The following is a 22,061-nucleotide window of genomic DNA, read 5'->3' on the forward strand; positions in this document are numbered from 1 at the left end:
ACCGAGGGCGGGGCTGAGCGCGTGATTGACAGACCCGCAGTGACGCAGTGATTGACAGCTGCTGTCAGACTCGCTAAGATAGAGAGTGACTGGAGTGACGCAAACAGCTTTGCAACAGAGCGGTCATTTGAAGTCGAGGACTTTTCTACCCCACCTTCCCCTGAAGTGGACGAATTGTCTGTGGACACAGAGCTAAAACCATATCAATTCGAGCCGCGAGCTCAAACTGCGGTGTCGCATCGCATTAACTCCCGCATCGCGATCGGCATCCGACGATGCTAGCGAAGCAGCCGCGCAAGAGAGAATGGGTCCAGTATCTGAGTGGATTATTATTACTATTGACCTACGTTAAGCATATTTTGCCGCTATGTGAAAAAAAATATCCAGCAAAACGCGCCGGCGGTTGTGGTGTCCATGCAGGTAGAGCAGCGTTTGGCACACAAGTGCATGTAAACACTGGCGCTAATTTCCAAGTCTGGGGAAAAGTTATGCAGTCCAGCAGTGCTGTTGCAACCGGCAACACTACACCTATACCAGCCTGTACTAAACACAGACAAAACTAATGCTAAAAATCTACACTATTAGCCTGAAGAGGGCAGCACTCAGACGTTTTTACACCATATATTTGAAAATTAAAACACTTTATACTCAAATGTTAAAAAAAGTACTCGAATCAATGAACAGCATTTATTAAGCTCCATTCTTACAGATCATTAACTAAAAAAAGTTGGTTTAGTGTTTAGTTACCCTTTAAAGTGCTATGTTTGTAAGTTAGCACAGATTTGGACTCTTATCCCACGAATGTCAGTGAGATTTCTATTGTGGTTAGTTCAAAGTAAGATTTTTTTTTTTACTGTGGTTGCAGTGTACAATGATCTGCTACAATGTGTCGAAAGCACAAAAGTGAATTGTAAATAAAATTCTTATTTGAGTATTTGTAAAGTTCTGTACTTTCTGTGCCATATTATTCCTAAGAAATAAATATTTAGATTTAATTCATTGCATTGATTAAATTCAAATCAATGTGCAGATTAATGTAGATTATTATTACTCAATTAAGTATCATTGATATGTAGAATTAAATTAATTTTTATTATTAGGGAATTTATCTTTATCAAATCAACTCAATATTTTTGTTTAGGTTATAATTAATTCTATACTGTTTTCTATTCGAATCTACTCATATTAAATGGATAACTATTAAGGGTCTCATTTAATAATATTTACTCAATACCAAACCTTGTGAAATTTAATGAATAATATTGCTTGTAATCTGTTGCCTCATTTTTATTGAGTAGATATGGTGTTTTTTTTTTTTACAGTGCACAACTTCTTTAATTTTCTTTTTGGTGGACAGGCTTGCAAAACAGACATGACAAGTGTTCCTGCTTGCTTGATTGGGAGTCTGGCAAAACAACGTGATCTCATGAAAATACGTATCTATTTGTACGTTTTATTTGCACTCTGTAAACATATGAAAATTACGTTTTAATAGACGACTATACATACAATATACACGTATGTGGGTTTTATAAACGTATAATTCTTACGTATTTGCACAAAAATTACTTATAAATGCTTACGTATGGCCTATAATTTAAAGTGGGCGGAGCGTGGCAGGGAAAGGTCTGCATTTTTATAATTTGACTACCAAATTAGGATGTAATTAATATTTAATAGTTTATAAGTAACATAGCCTACTGACTATTAAACAGTATATTTTGGAAGATTATGTCGACTCAGTCATGTAGGCCTAGTGTTTGCAAATTATGATTAATTGGGGTACAGATAGCCTAGAGAATATAAACTGTGTCGTTAATATGATTGTATTCATATTGCATCTGCATGTTATTTATTGTTATTATATTAAATGGGCTATAGGGTGATTAATAACAACCGATTATTATCCTGCTTGTACGGATACTTGCCATAATACAACTGGTCAAGATGATCCCTATGAGCAGATTTTGGTTGGCGGAAACCTAGACTGTATAAAAATAAATTTCAAACACAATTGTAATGTCGCGACTGACCCTTCAGAATCAAAGCTATTTCTGTTGTGCAGGTAAGAGAGGACCCAAAAGCGATTTAACAAAAATAGAGTCTTTAATGATATCAGAGCAATGATGAAAAATAAATCCTCTTCTTGAGAGATAAAGATGAAACAAGCAACCCGCAGAGAGGGCGATAAAAATGAAACAAAAACGTCTTCTGATAACTTCAAAAAGGGTCTTTAGACAGAAGTCGAGGAAAGCTCTGTTAGCGGCGACAGGCTGCAGGTCTCTCAGAGAAAATCAGGATCGAGAATATTCCGCTGTTACCAGATCACTCACAGCATCAGACGAACTGGGTAGCATACAAACATAGATGATTAGCAGAGAACAGATAGCGTTCGCCAGGCGGACACCGACAGGGCTAGGACTGAGACAAACAGGACAAAAGTTTGCTTCTTGCATGAGAACCTCTAGTGAGAATCTGACAAAGAGGAAAGCAGTAACAGAGGGAGAAATAGGGACCTAATCAGAGGAGAGAGGGAACAGGTGGGGTGAGAATTAACGAGGTAGTCAGGAATGATGAGGAACAGCTGGGGGAAGAGAGAAAGGAAAAGAAAAGTAACTAATAACGACCAGTGGAGGGAGACAAAGTAAAGAGAAAGAACAGGATATAACATGACGAGACATTACAATTTCAGGGCGCCTGAAATTTAAAAATAAATAAAATGTGTTAAAGAAAATACTATTGGTAAATATAAATTATTGGCTGTGTTTTCAGTGTACAAACATCTTTTTGTATTTTTGTGTTGTATTTTTAAACATGCTTTGTTATCAGGTAACTTAAGCAAATTATTTAAAGTTTTTTTTTATATATATAACCTTACGCTTGGACCACTTCCGGTGTTTATCGTTTTGCTTAATCTCCCGCGAATTGGGTGAAAAGAAAAATAGCTAAACAGGTAAATCTTGTTTTCCTTCTTTTTGGTTATTATCTGATATTGTATTCAAAGTAGATTTTATTCTATATTAGTTGATCAGTATTAATTCTCTTGATATTTTTAATTTAACGATGTATTAAAATGTGTAACATTAGCTGCATAGATGTGCTAATGTTATCCAAACACCAAATCAACATGATGATGCTTTACTAAACATTATCTAACTCGATCTTCTGGCTTTTAAAAAAATAATTAGCTGATGTTGTAATCTAGTTTAGTTTAGTTCAGAGTGCATTATATACTAGTAGGCTACCAGTGGTATTTAGGCCACCAGTAGGCTACATATCACATATCATATGACAGCTGTATTTTGGAACATGGTTGTCACTGGTTTAAGATGTTTTAAGGGAGTCTGAGAGTTCATTTTCCAATGACCCAGTGGTAGGCCTATTGGTCCAGGCTTGGATCAACCCATCCCATTTCCTGTTTGGACCAGCTGAGCTTTGGACAATAATTGAATAGCTTTGATCAGCTCATGAACAACTTGAAACAGCTTGGACTAACCTGTTTGTTTTTAACCAATTTATGACATGTTCCAAAACACAGCACCACAGCAACACCATACATTTCTTTCTTCTGCTATACACAAAGGAAGATATTTTGAAGAATGTTGGTATACAGTGGATGGACCCCATTCACTTCCATAGGAGGGAAAAAAATACTATGGAAGTCGACGGGGTCCAACAACTGTTTACATACCGACATTCTTCAAAATATCTTATTTTTTTCCCAGCAGAATAAAGAAATTCATACAGGTTTGAAACGACTTGAGGGTGAGTAAATGATGACCGCATTTTCATTTTCAACTTTACTTAACCAGCATGGAAATTGTACTGGTCTATGCTATTTTGTTTAAAAGCATAACAATCTTGCATTTTAGTGAATGACTTGCTACATGTATGCTCTTGTAAAAATTAGTATTTTTTGTTTATCACAGGATGCCTGGGTCCATATTTAAAAAATGCAAATCATGCAATGTCCACATTTCTGTGGCTTGCAAACACTGCGGACAAAAGCAGGACATGAAAAAATCTGTAAAAGCTGCCAAACAAAAAATAAATGAGCGATGGGTTGCAAATATGAAAAAGGGAAATCCATCCATCCATTTTCTTCCGCTTATCCGGGGCCGGGTCGCGGGGGCAGCAGTCTAAGCAGAGATGCCCAGACTTCTCTCTCCCTAGACACTTCCTCCAGCTCTTCCGGGGGGACACCAAGGCGTTCCCAGGCCAGCCGGGAGACATAGTCCCTCCAGCGTGTCCTAGGTCTTCCCCGGGGTCTCCTCCCGGTGGGACGCGCCTGGAACACCTTTCCTGGGAAGGCGTCCAGGAGGCATCCGGAACAGATGCCCGAGCCACCTCAGCTGACCCCTCTCGATGTGGAGGAGCAGCGGCTCTACTCTGAGCTCCTCCCAAGTAGGGCTGCAACAAACGATTATTTTGATAATCGATTAATCTAACGATTATTGGACCGATTAATCGACTAATCGTCGATTATATTGACGACTAATCAGTAAGTTTGGAATGATTATTCAGCCTTTTCAATAAGTTAAAACATTGAGTTATACATATTATAATCAACAAAAAAAAAATCACTTCAGCTTTTGAAATGGTGTTTTAATGAACTTTAATGAACCTCCAACTAAACAGGTCAACAAAAATAAATCAGCTGCATTGCAGACAAAAATATGTTTGAATGTAAATATCTCTTGGCAGCAGTATTAAGAGCTTTATTTCTAAAACCAAGTGTTCAGTTAGTTTAATGAAAAGCAGTAAGTAACACGTGTCCTTTCTGCACTGGCTTTTTTGGATTTTCAAATAAGTGCTGAATTAAAATGAAGGAAGGTCAGCATATCAACATGTTCACGTGACAAGCTTGCTCTTTTTTGTGAGCAAATGTTTCCTGCAGCTGAGAAGATCCGTTCTGCAGGAGTGGATGTTGCAGGAATGCAAAGAAAAGATATTTTTTGCAAAGAAAAAACATTTTATTTTAACTCTCTTAGTGGTTAAACTGTTGTTTAGTCATCATCTTTACTGGGTGTTTAGTTTGAAATCTAGAAGCAATTCACACTAAGGTAACAGTTTAATTTGTAAACATTAATGTATTTACTAACATGAACTAACTAATATGAGCAGCAAATTTGTAACATTATTCATTTTTGTTCATGTTAGTTAATTGTGTTTATATTAATGTAATAGCTAACGTATTTACCTAATAGTGTTACAATAATAAAAACAGCCCTGACTCCTAAGCTCAATGAAGCTTTATTCTATGCAAAATAAATAATCACATTACTGTATTTATATTATAATTTTTAATATCACTTTTATTAATGGTAGTATTGCATTCTCTAATAAAGAGATTTACAACTAGTTAGTTAGCTTCACCTGGAAATTGAACACTCACCGGCTCCTTTTGATCCGGGATGCTTTCTCTTAAGTGCTCCAACATATGTTGTGCTCCCATGAAACGCAAGCTCAGCCTTGCATTGCACATGACAGCATTTTTAGTTGGCAGTTTTGTGAAACTTTCCCACACCTTACTGGTCCGAACTCGTTTACACTCCGCCATAATTCGCCGTTTATTTACTGTCTATGTAATTCGCGCTGTTTTTTCTTCTACCGCAAAAGCATTTAACGGCTGCATTACACTCTAGCGCTACAGCGTCGTAGCGGTCAAAATGCGATATTGCAGGCCCATACATTGGTCACGTGAGATCAAACGACTACTCGACAACAAAGATATTTGTCGACAATTTTTTATTGTCGACGTTGTCGACAATGTCGACTAATCGTTGCAGCCCTACTCCCAAGTGACCGAGCTCCTCACCCTATCTCTAAGGGATCGCCCAGCCACCCTGTGGAGGAAGCTCATTTCGGCCGCCTGTATCCGGGATCTTGTTCTTTCGGTCATGACCCAAAGCTCATGACCATAGGTGAGAATAGGAACGTAGATTGACCGGTAAATCGAGGGCTTAGCTCTTCCTTCACCACGACAGACCGGTACATCGACCACATTACTGCAGAAGCTGCACCGATCCATCTGCAAATCTCCCGTTCCATCCTTCCCTCACTCGTGAACAAGACCCCAAGATACTTAAACTCCTCCACTTGAGGCAGGAACTCTCCACCAACCTGAAGTGGGCAGGCCACCCTTTTCCGACTAAGGACCATGGCCTCGGATTTGGAGGTGCTGATTCTCATCACATGTGTGTGTGAGTGAGAGAGAGATACTTTATTAAATTAAATTGATCAAAAGTGATGTTTAACATTCAGCATTTTACTATTAATGTCAGACTAATGTTTTCTCCCTTGTGATTACAGATGCACAAATTCCAAGCATTGGGAACATATCCACTTCTTCTCCTGGGGAAAAGGAATCTATCGGGATGTTTCACAACAGAAATAATAACAAATCATCCCTTTTCCTCCCCACAGGAGAAAATGTCGATAGACACAATCACAAATATTTTTTCAAGTGTACTAAAAGGTAACTGTACTGCTACATATTTTCCATTTTGCAATTTTAACCACACATTAGCGAAACCAATTTTAATGTCAATCAATGTACGGTAGTGAAATTCTATTTTGGCTGTAGTTATCACATTTGGAGCAATGGCTCCTTTCTAACTGAGCAGCCTGTAGAAATAGCAGGGAACTACACTGCGACCTTTTGAAATGCCATTGCGACCCTAATTTTTAATGGGTCGCAAATGTATCACTGATTATTTTTGTACCTACCTTATGTTTTAGGCAATATGCTATGATTTACTATGAGCATTTATTAAAACAGAAATGTGTATTTTAAGTATACGTTTTATAACGTGCTCTGAGCATTCAACACAAAGTTGGCTTCAGCCCCGCGACTTATAAAGTAATCGGGTTGATGTGCGCGTTTATATGTCACACGTTTCCCGCTGTTCGCGCATAGCTAGTCTCCTCTATTGGTTCTTTGTTTTAAACGGCAGACGTAATATTAATCCGTCTCTGGTAATGATTTGGAGACATTGAGCATTGAACCGTTTTGCCGTGCTGATTTATCACGCAGTAAAAATGCCCCTCCCCGCGGCCAAAACCAGTCGTCTGTGGATGAGAATCCAAAACAATTAGTGGGACGTTGTCCTGCTTCACTTCACAGGCGCTGAGTGAAATGAGAATTTTAGAATGACGGGACACTCATTTATATGACACTTTATTCAACAGGAAGAACAGCTCGTTCCGCGCGTCTTACGTTATTGTACATGCGCAGTCCTTTCAGTTTCGGTTTTCAATCCGATTAAGTGTTGACATGTTCTCTCGATCGCATTACAAAAGGAATAAACCACCCCTTTCAATCCGATCGGAATTTCATTCGGATCGAGCTCAATCCGATCGATTAAGGCGTTTACATGAAGATTTTTTAGTCCGATTGAGCCGTCAATCCGATTATAAGTGTCCATGTAAACGCAGCTTCATGTAAATTGAAGCTTCACAATGACAGTATGAAGCACGCGAAATGTATAGACAGGTACATATCCCGTGACGCAGCAGCACTCCCCACTGCATTACGGCGTCAAGCAAACCGAGCAAGTGAGGAATCTGAATTGATAATTAAGTTCAATGTAGCTTATAATATAGCCTTATTTGTTGCTTATTATATTTCACTTAATTGTGAAGTGGATAGGCATTGTTTTTTTTTTGTATCTTTAATATAGAATAGTCAATAGCTGCTGAAAATCTATTATTATATTATTTTATGGATTATATTTATTTTATTTTAAGAGTTCAGGAGTCTGCCCATCTGTGCCAACCATAGCATGTTGAAATCCAAAAGAAATTTATTTAGCACATTATTGTGTACTGTATTTTCTATTGCAGTAAATCTATCCCAACCAATGTTAAAGAAAACAAGGCGGCATGTGGTTTAAAAGATGGCAAGTAAAATAAAAAGCACATCTGTATGCAATACAGTTTCATTATTGTTCATTATTATCCAGAGCGGCTTACTATAATTAATCTGTGCGACCAAATCATGTTTTGCGCCAGTAACTGAAAAAGTTAGTAGCGCAAGTGCCACCAGTGGAAAAGGTTAGTGTAGTTCCCTGTCAGTGTTTACAGTTTTGATCAAAACATGTTTTAAAAAAGACTATCATGTAAACAATCAAAAATGGATCAGTTCACTTATGCTTGCACATATTTTCTTTATTTTTTAGGTGATCATCAAATGTGTTAATATGTGCCAGTTTGATTTCCACGTAAGTTGAAAAGATTTTATTATTCATAAAACTGAAATAGACAATGAAAATCTTTAAGCATCAGTTGTAAAGTACATGTAGAGTTTGTTGTTTTCTCCTGGAATTGCCCTCACTCTTTAGTAAGGAGGTTTGAGTTTCGGAGTCAACTCACCTTTTGTCAATCTCTTCTTTTAGATTGGCCGTTCCAAACCTCGGTGTCGAGAGGGAGCGCTAATGCAGATAATGGAACACAGCGACCATGTCATGAAGTTATACAACTGGCTTGAAATAGAAGTTTACAACATGTTAATTATGGAACATCCAGGTACCCGCATAACCTTGTGGGACTTCATCAAAGATAAGGGAGGTCGTCTGACTGAAGCAGAAGCAAAAGACATCATGCAGAAACTCATCACTGCGTTACGGGACTGCAGTGAAAAGGGTGTTTATTATAAAGACATAAGCCTGAAAAAAGTGCTCATCGACCCAGACACCATGCAGATCAAGTTAACCGGCTTTTACGGAGCACTGTCCGTCAGAGAGAGACGTGAGTTTGCTTTTTGAGCACAAGTCACTGATTTATTATGCACAGGATATGGAAATAAGGGCGTTTTAAAGTTATTTTAACACTGAAAACGTATTGCTTACAGAAACACCCGCAGTGAAATCAGAGGCAGAGAGGAGAATTGACGCTTTAATGGCAACAAATAAAGGCTTACACAGAGCGCTGAAGAGGATGGTCAAAGGACAATGTCTTTGGTTTGGTAGGAAAAATACAGGCTTGTCCAAAGGTGAGACCAAAAACAAGAACGAAATGGAAATAGCATTGCTTGAAAACATATAAAGCTCTTACACAAGTGACAGTAAAGTTACCTTGATGACAAATAAGCGAAGTGTAAAGCACAGCGGATAGACGGTGAAGTTTAGCAATGAATAAATGTTCATGGGCATCCAGAGAATGCCATAGTAACAGCAGCAAACATTACCTTACTTACATAAACGACGTATCTCAAAGTCATACAGGACTAATCAGCTCTCTTCTGAAAGCCTTTACAGAATACCAGGATCTACTTCTGAAACTTCGTGACAGAAAGTCAGGGATCACCGTACAGAACATTTTAGATCATCATGACTGGTTTAAGAACACACCAGACACTGCGGTGTTATCACAGGAGCCTCCTCAAACACCCGGACAGGAGCAGACGCCAGTCGAGCCAACAGAACGTGAGTCTCCAGTTATCATGCGGTGCTGTAGTCTAGTTTGTTGTAGCCAGTTGCCCACTGTGTCATATTCGTGTCGTTTTCACTGTGCTGTATGTAAAATTAGCATTGCCTTGTCTTTATTTGAAAAAATATGACTACCAGTGTGCACGAAATGACTAGAAGTGTCCTGTTACAGTGTTTACTTCCTTTTTATTCACATATTCATATCTTTTTAAACAATTACTTTATTTGTGAAAAATTCTGTAATAGGATTGCAGATTCAAGAAGTTGCCATTTAAAGTATAAGGAACATGAACTTCAATGCTAAACCTGCTAATTATTCACATGTGTCAATGCAGGGAACTACACTGCGACCAAAATGGTCGCATATGCGACCTTTTGAAATGCCATTGCGACCCTAATTTTTAATGGGTCGCAAATGTATCACTGATTATTTTTGTACCTACCTTATGTTTTAGGCAATATGCTATGATTTACTTATGAGCATTTATTAAAACAGAAATGTGTATTTTAAGAATACGTTTTATAACGTGCTCTGAGCATTCAACACATAAAGTTGGCTTCAGCCCCGCGACTTATAAAGAAATCGGGTTGATGTGCGCGTTTAGGCTATATGTCACACGTTTCCCGCTGTTCGCGCATAACCATTCTCCTCTATTGGCTCTTTATTTGTTTTAAACGGCAGACGTAATATTAATCCGTCTCTGGTCATGATTTGGAGACATTGAGCATTGAACCGTTTTGCCGTGCTGCTTATATTTATCACGCAGTAAAAATGCCCCTCCCGCGGCCAAAACCAGTCGTCTGTGGATGAGAATCCAAAACAATTAGTGGGACGTTGTCCTGCTTCACTTCACAGGCGCTGAGTGAAATGAGAATTTTAGAATGACGGGACACTCATTTATATGACACTTTATTCAACAGGAAGAACAGCTTGTTCTGCGCGTCTTACGTTATTGTACATGCGCAGTCCTTTCAGTTTCGGTTTTCAATCCGATCAAGTGTTGACATGTTCTCTCGATCGCATTACAAAAGGAATAAACCACCCCTTTCAATCCGATCGAAAATGCATTCGGATCGAGCTCAATCCGATCGATTAAGGCGTTTACATGAAGATTTTTTTAGTCCGATTGAGCCGTCAATCCGATTATAAGTGTCCATGTAAATTGAAGCTTCACAATGACAGTATGAAGCACGCGAAATGTATAGACATGTACATATCCCGTGACGCAGCAGCACTCCCCACTGCATTTCGGCATCAAGCAAACCGAGCAAGTGAGGAATCTGAATTGATAATTAGGCTAAGTTCAATGTAGCTTATAATATAGCCTTATTTGTGGCTTATTATATTTCACTTAATTGTGAAGTAGACATGCATTTTTGTATTATCTTTAATGGTGCGTTCACACCGGACGTGAATAGCGCGTCAGGCGCGAGTGATTTCAATGTTAAGTCAATGCAAAGACTATTCGCGTCCGGTGTGTAGGGAGCGTAATACTGAATAGTCAATAGCTGCTGAAAATCTATTATTATTTTATGGATTATATTTATTTTATTTTAAGAGTTCAGGAGTCTGCCCATCTGTGGCAACCATAGCATGTTGAAATCCAAAATAAATTTATTTAGCACATTATTGTGTACTGTATTTTCTATTGCAGTAAATCTATCCCAACCAATGTTAAAGAAAACAAGGCGGCATGTGGTTTAAAAGATGGAAAGTAAAATAAAAAGCACACCTGTATGCAATACAGTTTCATTATTGTTCATTATTATCCAGAGCGGCTTACTATAAATAATTTGTGCGACCAAATCATGTTTTGCGCCAGTAACTGAAAAAGTTAGTAGCACAAGTGCCACCAGTGGAAAAGGTTAGTGTAGTTCCCTGAATAGAGATGTTTTATCTGGTATCTACACAAGGGCATTGCTGCTGTGCAACCTGCTATTGTTCTGGAATTGATTTGCACCTTACACATTAGAGGTCGACCGATTAATCGGTCGGACGATTAATCGGCCGATTTTTTGCATTTTTTAACATAATCGGCATCGGCCAATATCCACCTATATCAAGCCGATTATTAGGCAGGCGCACACGTGTACGACGCACGCTGCCCCTAGAGTCATTATCCAGCAGAGTGAGCAGACCGCAGACCTTCAGCTTCCAGTGCCTAAAGAAAACGGTAAGGATTCCATTCTTATAACTCCTTTATATTTAATTAAAAACTTTTCATGTTACTGCCAACTTTGAGAAAAAACATGAATAGGCGACATGACGTTCGGCTACTTTGGATATTGATAGCGTAGTTGAGGTTGCATTATCACAGCAGAAGGGTTGCTATCATGTCACAATAAGTAAGCAAGAAATTTGCAATTGCACATTTGACTTATTTTTTCTGTTTGTGTGTCTTATATTTGAGAGGGTTGTCACTCAATGCAGAGAAATAAGTAATAAAAAAGAGACCAACGCGCACTATAAGCTAGTGAAGGACTGGCTTTGCTTTGCTAGCGTCGTCGCGGCACTGGTGCCTTAACGACCGTTATCTACCGGACCGAATATCAACACGGATTTCTTTGCTTCATTTCGGTGCTACTGTTATGCATTTGTTTCTCTTGGATGCTCTGAAAACGGACGTTAGAACAGAAACACCGCGTCGCTGCATGTGACGCTAGTCAGCAGCTAACTTTAGCATACCGTCAGCTGGATTAAACACGGTAAAAATGCTGGCCAAACAGTGTAATGTTGTGTGACTGTATTTCACTGTAGAGGCGCGGGAGCGAACGAGAAGTCAAAGAGTGTTTACTTATATTTGTGTGTGTGTGAGAGAGAGAGAGAGAGAGAGAGAGAGAGAGAGAGAGAGAGAGAGAGAGAGAGAGAGAGAGAGAGAGAGGGGGGGGGCGTGGGAGCGATCGAGAAGTCGCAGAGTGTTTACTTATATGTGTGTGTGTGTGTGTGTGTGTGTGTGTGAGGCGCGGACGCGATCGAACAGTGGAAACATACAATTTACTAGTACGTTATTGCTACTACTATATTATTAAATAATTCCGTTTCCCCCCCTTTTTTGCGATAATTGTGTTATGTCCATTTAGCTTTGTCCATAAAACAAAACAAATAAACCATAAATACATGTTTCAGGACAGTTTTTGGGAAGAGGATAGAAATGTTTTTAGTCTTGTATTACTTACAATGCACTGAATTATTAGCTGAATTATGAAACATTTTTTAGATTTATATCTATACCTATCTATAAAATGACTTGAAGATGATGTCAAGATACTATACAAAAAATATTAACATAACCTTTTATTTTTCCCCTTTTTTAGTCATTACAGTCTGATGGCTGAAAAGAAAACCACCCCCATGGCAGCGCTTCACCCAGCCAAGTTTATTTGACAGCTTATTTTCTTCTTACCTGTTTCGTTTATTTAATATATTTGTTATACATTATTTATACAATGTTTTTACATTATACATTTTTAATTTAAGTGTACAAGTTCAGATTGGTGTGTTCAATAAATGTTTTTGTTGAGAAATTTTGTCTATCTTAGTAATTATTTGTGTACTTAAATTATATCTTTCAAATAGAGGTTAAAAACAAGCACATATCGGCCAAATATCGGCCAAAATAAATCGGCAGCATTAATCGGCCATCGGCCGACCCGGATTTTAAAAAATCGGCATCGGCCTAAAAAAACTCATATCGGTCGACCTCTATTACACATACAGTGTGTGTTTGTCAGTTAAAGATATGATTGAAATTGTTCTGACAGCTTCTGCTCTGCTAATTTTATAGTGAAATATTCTGCCCTGGACACTAGAGTTGAAAGTAACCCTAGCATGTCCTCCAGCGGGGAAGATACTGGTGATTTCAACACTGGAGTAGAAGGAGATGGTCCCAGTGACGGTGGAGAGGATGTAGTTACTTTGATCCTTACTCCAGTGGATCTCCCATCTGAACTCTCATACACCTTCCAGCCACCCATTAAAAAGAGGATCCTTGAGAAGTCTAAAAGTAATTATGTATAATCTATTTTGTTGAGAACTAACAATTGTTTCTAACTATATACCATATATACACAAGAATCTAATGAATTATTAAGTACTACACTTTCTACACAACCTGTTGATGTCATTTATCTGTCTGTCTTTCTGTCTGTCTCTGTCTGTTTGTTTGTCTGTCACTGTCTGTCTGTCCGTCTAATTTATCCACATTCACTCTCTCTTTAGATCCAGTAGACTCCAGTGCTGCTGTCCTTAATATGCCTGCCTCAAAACCAACGGTACGACGGATTGATTGACGCACTTACTGTCCAATGATTCTAGGTGGTCTTGGAAATGATTGGCTGCAGTTTTTCGAGTCCTGCCCGTTCCACAGATGATTAAATTGCTTAATTTTTATTTCAGTGCTTCTAACTCAGTGGCTGTAAGTGGGTTAGGAATAGGATTTTAAGTGATTTTGAAAAAATGGCCAAAAAAGAGAATTACATACCCCACCTTTAAGATGTTAGCAGTAACGCCTATAATGTCAACAAACATGCAACACAAAAATGTGCAACACAAAAATCTTTACGACGACTTTAGACTGACAATCGTTTATGTTTCAAGGTAAACGACCCTCAGAGATCAGGCGAAACACCTCTGAAGACCTGGATTATTGCGAAGGTGGATGGAGAAGTCATTGCAGCTCATTGTAATTGCATGGCAGGGTAAGTAATTATTAAATTATTAATTATTCTCTCACACACACACACACTGCTAGCATACTGGAGAGAGCTTTAAAGGGGTCATGAACTGGATTTTTTCTATTATTTGATAATGTTGCCTGGGGTGCCCATATAATGTTAGTATGTTATATTGTATAAAGTATGTTATAATGTTAGTATGGTTTTTACATCAAATATTATATCAAATATTGTCATAATTTGGAAATAACATGCCTTTTTCTTTGACTGATTTTAGCCTAAACTGAGCAAAAAGGCAGAAAATATATTTGTTAATCTATTGTTCACGTGTCCTACATGATGTTGCTGTAGATGATGTAAACATAGAAGATGTCTCCTTTTCTGATCATAGCCCTATTGTTTTTAATGTCCATGCTGAGAATTCTGCAGTTATGGAAAAACATCTGGGCCATAATTGTTGTATAAATTCATCTATTCCTCCTCAGTTTAGTGAAATCTATCATGCTAACGCTGTTGAAGGATCCATTTTGAATGCTGTTGAGTCTTCCACTGGGCCAGATTAACTAACTACTCTTCTCTATACAAATTGTTCTGATATTTTAGATGTTATTGCACCTTTTAAGTTAAAGACACCCAGACATAAATCTTATTATTGGCTTGACGACAATGCTCGCTCTCTTAGGTGGGCATGTCGTCAAGCGGAGAGGAAATGGAAACAGGATTCGTTAACTGTGTCTGAGTTTTTCAAAGAATTTTTTTTATTTATTATACCTTTATTTAACCAGGAGGTCCCATTGAGATTCAAAATCTCTTTTACAAGAGAGACCTGGCCAATGTAACAGCCAAATTACAACAAATGCATACATAACAAACACCAAATTACATTTTTACAAATTACAAAAGAAGTACAAAATGTTAAAAAAATAAAAACACAATGAGGCTCAAGAAAAACAAGAACATGTCTCCTTCACAACACTCTTTACAGTAGTTTTAAATTCATTTATGGACATAAGGGTTTCTAACTTTAGCTCTTTTTGTAGATTATTCCACCCCCAAGGTGCTAGATAGGAAAAAGCAGTTTTTCCCAATTCGGTTGTAACTCGTGGTACATTAAACAGCAACCACTTTGAGGAGCGTAGCTGATCGGTACCAGAGCAAACAGAAAGGAGGTTACAGAGGTACAGTGGAAATTTGCCAAGTATAGCTTTATAAATAAAGATATACCAGTGCTGTTGTCTACGAATTTTAAGTGATGTCCAACCAACTAAATCATAAAGAATGCAGTGATGGGTAAGGGACTTTGAATTTGTTATGAATCGTAGTGATGCATGGTAAACTGAATCAACATGACGCAGGATGGAAAATGCAGCATGCATGTACAATGTATCACCATAATCAATTACAGGCAGAAAAGTAGCTTCCACAAGTTTCTTCTTAGCACTAAAAGTAAAGCAAGATTTGTTTCTGTAATAGATCATCTATCCATATCCCCAAGTACTTGTATGAAGACACTCTTTCAATTGATTTCCCATCTAATGACAAAATGCCACAATTGTCGGGTAGCTGTGCTCGAGCTTTTGAGAAGACCATAAACTTTGTTTTCTGTGTATTTAAAGCCATTTTTAGACTTAATAATGTATATTGCAATGCCTGAAATGCAGTCTGAAGTTCCTGCACTGCTACTGATATGGTGGAAGCCTGGGTGTAAACCACTGTATCATCAGCGTATAAATGTAATTTGGCTTGAACATCTCTATCCAAATCATATATAAAAATTGAAAACAGAATGGGTCCTAAGATTGATCCCTGAGGGACACCTTTAGTTATCTCAAGAAAATCAGATTTTCTGATGTTCTGATAAAGAATGTTTATTTAACTTTCAGAAAGCTGCAAAATCAGCCAGGTCTAAGTATTTTTCAGATTTAATTACTACACACTCTCATAGACCTATAATTCTGTTTTCCACGATTAATTCAGTAATTAATCCAGGTTGTCAGTTTCATGTGGAACCCTCAACTAAACTTTGTGAAGATTTTTTACAGTTTTTTTTTCAGATAAAGTGTTAGCTATCCGCTCCTCTTTTGTCTTGCAGTCATCAGATCTGTCACTGTTTTTCGCTGGCAAGTCCTGCTTCTTTTTCTTGTTTTCAAAGTGTTTCTTTGAGGGAACTTTGTGATCTGGTCAGTAAGATGAAGAAAACTACCTCTTCACTTGATGTCATTCCTTCTGAGATTATTAAGGCCTCTTTTTCTGAAATCGGTACTTCCATTCAGTCATTGATTAACTCGTCTCTAAGTGCTGGGGTAGTCCCGGAATTTTTTAAACATCCTGTAGTTCAACCTTTGCTCAAGAAACAGGGTTTGGATGAAAACTGTTTTGATAATTATCGGCCTGTCTCTAAGCTTTAATTTTTATCTAAACTTTTAGAAAAAGTTGTATATTCACAATTGATCTCCTTTTTGAATGCAGCTAAATTAACAGAACCTCTCCAATCTGGTTTCTCTGCCCATCATAGCACTGAGTCTGCTTTGCTTAAAGAATTCAATGACATTTTGCTTGCAGTGGATAGTGGTAAAAATTCAGTTCTGCTGCTTCTTGATCTTACGGCGGTGATCCACTTGTCCGTGCGACACTTCTGTTGCGCTGCACTCCACTATATTCCTATGGGTGACGTCAATCGACTTTGCAAAGCATTCCGGGAAGCATTCCGCCCGCAAAGCATTCCGGGAAGGCGGCGCTTCATTTAAAAAAAATGTCGCGCGTCAAAAAGCTGGCCAATGCCCATCTTAATGCAAATGAATTCTGTTGAACGCGACGCGTCTATCCAATAGAAGTAGAGCATATGGAGACGGGGGGGAAGTCTCTCGCAGGTCATCTGTTCTAGACATCCTACTTCAAAAATGCGCAGGAAACTTTAGTTCCGAGTACAAAATGGAGGAGAAATTGATTGTGGCGGTTGCAGGGTTCCCAAATGTATACGACCCATCATTGTTGTCCTATAGGGACAACGAACAACGAAATTCTGCCTGGAGAAGGGTGGCAGAGCTCGTTGGAGTCCCTGGTGGGTTTTATGAGTTTGTACTGTGTTAAATAAAATGTTAATTCAACTGATGAGTTATATAGGTAGCAGACAGTACATGTGCATCTGCAGAAACGGGTTCATATGCTAGTAGTATTTATGATAGCAGGTATGTTGGTAGATTGAGAGATTTTGATGGACTTTTACATAAATAAATAAATACATAACTCATGACAGATCTAACCATTTGAAATGGCTGGGCATATAAATTTGCAGCTTAAAGCAAGATTAAAATAATAGCTTAATACCAATAATTAGCATTAGATGCACAGACAGATTCATAGCCTGTAATTTTGTCATACATATATTTTTATTATTATTAGAGGATGTGTGTCGGTCAAGGTGGAAGAGCTTGAGGGACCAGTACACCAGGGAAAAGAGGAAGGAGAGGGAGAAGAACAGGAGTGGGATATGGACGGAAGGGAGTCATTTTATTTAAAATGTTACTGATGTTCATGTTTGTGTTTTACATTTATAAATGTTTTAATATTTCTTATTTTTAGTTTATTTTGTTCAAAAAGTTCATATTAATATTTATTAAGGTAATATTTTGTTTAAAGTGTTCATATTTATATTTATTTTTTTACGTTTATCTTTTTCAAAAAGGTCATATTTATATTTATTAAGTTTATATGTTGTTCAATGTAATACAATTTTGTTCAATAAATAATTCTGTTTTTTTAAATGGTGTTCATGACTATCCTTTAAACTTGCTGTGCACATTTGCTAGACAGGTACTGTAGATAGATGTATTTATTGCAACTGTACAAGTACAATAGAATGTTGGTTGGATGAATCCTGTAGATACCCACATAAAAAAAGAGATAAACTTCAGATAAACAACTAATAACTTTATTTTTAACATACAATTAACTTTATTTTAGTTAATAAATAACTAAACTAAAATCTGATTCTGATGTTTAGTTAATAACTAAACTAAATCTTTAGTTACCTAGATTTAGTAACTAAATCTACAATTTATTAGTAGATAAATGTTTATTTATCTACTAATAAATAACCATTATTAACTAATGATTATTTACTAAAATAATAACTTTTTTATTTTAATGAAAAAAAGACAACTGACGATAAAATCACTGTGAAGTTTATTTAGTGTGGTTATTCAGGTTGTTGTGTATAGTGCTTGTGCTACTTTGGAACTATGCCTTTAAAGGACAATGTGGGTGGCTCTTAAAAGAGCCGTTGTGTTATGCAGCTGCTGGGTCGTTTTATGGCTGAACCTGCCAAGGAACAGCGCCCTCTTCGCTGAAATAAGAGGCGAAGTTGCCTCTCACTCTCAAGGCCTCCCGTGTGGCGTTGTTAGCAGACATCCTGGATACTCCCCGGAGACAACTACCATCACCAGGCCTACGGTAACTACCTGCCCTGTGCCTTCTCCTCAGGGTCATGACACGCAGGTAGTTGTGGAGAACGCAAGTGGCTCTGACACACGTCTCAGCAGTAGTGGGGCTGACAGCCATCACTCTTCTGTACATTCTCCACTGTGAAGACAGAATGCCAAAAGCACACTCAACTACAAGCCTGGCACGACTGAGGCGGTAGTTTTACACCCTCTGCTCTGCAGGGACATGGGGGCCAGGAAAAGGGCGCATGAGGTTCCGGCGGAGGGGAAATGTCTCATCTCCTACAAACACAAATGGCATTGCTCCACGATGCTCAGACCCAGGGATGACAGCAGATTCAGGGAGGTCCAGGGTGCCGTCTCGAAGGCCCTCACCAAATGCAGAGTTGTAGAGGGATCCGCCGTCACTCGTCCTGCCATATCCACCAACGTCAACTACCCTAAAGAGGTAGTCAGCATCGACCACTGCCGATGGAATAAGTGCCCTTGTAATTATAGTACAGGGAGCCGGAGTTGTCTGGAGCCTGGATGACCACGTGCTTCCCATCCACTGAACCAAGACAGTTTGGGAAGTTCCAGCGATGGCTGAACACGTCTGCAATGGCACACCAGTCCACCATGCATGGTGCAGGCAGGTACTCAGGTAGCAGGGCATCCCAGATGGCAGCTGACACCTCTTTCACCACTCTTCCCACAGTGCAGTGGCCCACCCTGTAGCTGCCGGATATTGTCCTGAACGAATCCCCTGCTGAGAGGTATCTGTGAAGATATGAAGATAAATATGAATTTACATATAGACAGGAAATAGAAATTAACGATTGGCATTATTTCTACACACACACACACACAATATTACTTAACGATCTGCATGTATGTTAAAAAAAAAAACTGAATTTAACATATTAATAACACTTTTTTAATTAATCAAAGTGTTTATAACAAATAAATGACTAAATTAAATAAATGTTAATAAACTACTTAATTATCTAATAAATGTAGTATATTCAGGTAGTAGCCTACACATTAACCAGTATATGTAATCACTGTTTTAGATATCGTTAACTCATTACCCCTCATAAGAAAATTTGAAAACAGAAATGTAGTGGTTGAAATACCCTATTGACGTTAAATATCTATTAATTACCGTAATTAAACAATGTTGCTTTAAGATCATATTGAGTGTACATCCACTACTAAATTAAACTAATATTGAAAATAAAGTGATGTATTCCGATAGTAAACCTGACATAATCATTTGATAACTGTATTATCTGAAGTAGCCTACCGTAGACAAATAGCAAGGCGCTGAGCAGGACCAATTGCCCGACGAAAAAAGGTGTTCGTCTTGGCAATCCGGGGTCCCACTCGCGCCAGCAGGTCGTCGAACAGCTCCTTGGACAGCCTGAAATGTTCCCTGAACATGTCATCATCAAGCCGGAGCTCCATCACAAGGCGGTGGTACTCCCCACACTCCTGCCGGACAACTTCTCCAGATAGGGTGAACCCAATAGCGACGACGTGGCTTCTTCCTCCGGAGGTAGAGCAAAGCAGCTACAATTATCATTCTTTGTTTTTTATTCATGACTACTTAACGAAATTCATAAAACACATCACTTCGTCGGAAAAATGTTTTCAATACGCAACATTTCCCGCTCGGTCAAAACCACGCCCATAGCATAAACTCATCAGGGAACTGTGTACGCCCATCAATGTACAAATGTGGGGAGGCGTCGCAACACCACGCAACATTCGTGTTGGACAAGTGGATCAGTACCGTTACAGCTGCTTTTGATACAGTTGATCATGATATTCTTCTCTGTCGGTTAGAAAATTTGTTTGGTATTGGGGGTATTGCTTTGCAGTGGTTAAATTCATATCTTAGAGACAGGTTTTTTTCTGTTGAGTTGGGTAAGTTTTCTTCGTCTGTTGCTCCTATTATCTGTGGAGTGCCTCAAGGATCCATATTAGGGCCACTCCTTTTTAATTTATATATGCAAACTTTGGGAGACATTCTTAGGAGACATAAAGTTGCATTTCATCTATTTGCTGATGATACCCAGCTGTACATACCATTGAAAGCTGGTGATACCATTCAACCCTTATTGGCCTGCCTAGGGGACATTAAAAATTGGCTTTCCAACAACTTTCTTAGACTTAATGAAAATAAAACGGAAGTAATCGTCTTTGGCCCCTCTAAGTTAAGAAGTTGTATCATAAATGAGCTCGGCAAGCACTTCCCCTCAGTCTCCTCCAAGGTCAGGAATCTTGGTGTCATTCTGGACTCTGAACTCTGTTTAACTAAACAAATTAATACAGTTGTCAAAAACAGTTTTTATCAGCCTTTTCATGCTTTATCATGCTTTTATTACCTCCCGCCTCGACTACTGCAATTCATTATATTTGGTATTTGGGTCTTCCTCAGTCATCCATTGCACGCTTACAGATGGTACAAAATGCTGCTGCAAGGTTGTTGACTGGAGCAAAGAAAACAGATCACATTACACCAGTTTTGGCCTCTCTTCATTGGCTTCCTGTCTATCTCAGAATTCAATTTAAAATTTTGTTGTTTGTTTATAAAGCTCTCAATGGTCAAGCTCCGTCTTATCTCTCAGAGCATCTTATTCCTTCTTCATCCTCCAGATCATTAAGATCTTCTGATAGAGCTCTCTTAGTTGTCCCTCGTTCACACCTAAAGACAAAGGGTGATAGGGCTTTTTCTATTGCGGCCCCCCGACTCTGGAACCAACTTCCACTGGACATTCATCTTGCAACGTCTATCATAACCTTTAAAATGAAGTTGAAAACATATTTTTATTCCCAGGCATTTTAATTTTCTTTTTTGTTTTTTATCTATGTTCCATTGTTTATTGTATCGTATGTGTTGTTTATTTAATTTTATTCTTTGACTTTGTTTAGCGCTTTGGTCACCTTTGCTGTGATAAATTTGCTATATAAATACATTTTACTTACTTACTTACTTACTTCTTTCTGTGATTTTAGTGTCCACACTCTCACCAAGATGAAGCCAATCTGCGCTTGTATGCTGGGGAAAAGGGCTTCTGCCTCATCAATGATGGGGATAATGTCATGCTGGACCGGACTCATGACTACTACTACCAAGTTCAGGGACAGCTTCACATTGTAGACGCTGAGTACTGTGATTTTGTTGTGTGGAACCAAAATGACATTTCTGTTGAAAGGATTTTGCCCGATCTTGAACTTTGGGATGATGTTATCCCTAAAGTTGAGTGCTTTTTTAGAAACGGTATACTTCCAGAAATACTGGGACAGCAAGTTACAAACTTACATGTGTAATGTAATGAAAGGATCCAGGCACTCTTGAAAGTGGTCTGTGTGATATTGCTGTAATATCAATACTGTTGTATGAGACAAGATTACATTTTGACTATTGTTATGACTGTTGTATAATTTAAATGAAAAGATTAAATGCCACTGAGAAAACCGAATTATACATGGTGGTTTATTTACAAGATAAGATTTTTCAACAATTGTTATA

At 38.3% G+C, this 22,061-nt stretch overlaps 1 protein-coding gene across 1 annotated transcript; it reads left to right on the forward strand.

The window, feature by feature from the left end:
• The first annotated feature begins 5,813 nt into the window (after positions 1-5,813).
• Positions 5,814-22,009, forward strand: LOC307004201 (uncharacterized protein). Its single transcript, XM_079623306.1, has 11 exons — positions 5,814-5,924; positions 6,074-6,203; positions 6,313-6,478; positions 8,181-8,222; positions 8,397-8,748; positions 8,852-8,992; positions 9,258-9,425; positions 13,214-13,432; positions 13,648-13,700; positions 14,026-14,126; positions 21,545-22,009. Exons 4-11 carry the CDS (start codon positions 8,202-8,204, stop codon positions 21,687-21,689), a joined length of 1,200 nt encoding a protein of 399 aa, XP_079479432.1. The 5' UTR covers positions 5,814-5,924; positions 6,074-6,203; positions 6,313-6,478; positions 8,181-8,201; the 3' UTR covers positions 21,690-22,009.
• The last annotated feature ends 52 nt before the right edge of the window (positions 22,010-22,061 follow it).

The sequence above is a fragment of the Phoxinus phoxinus genome, assembly GCF_949152265.1.
Source record: "Phoxinus phoxinus genome assembly, chromosome: 9".
Classification (NCBI taxonomy): Eukaryota; Metazoa; Chordata; class Actinopteri; order Cypriniformes; family Leuciscidae; genus Phoxinus; species Phoxinus phoxinus.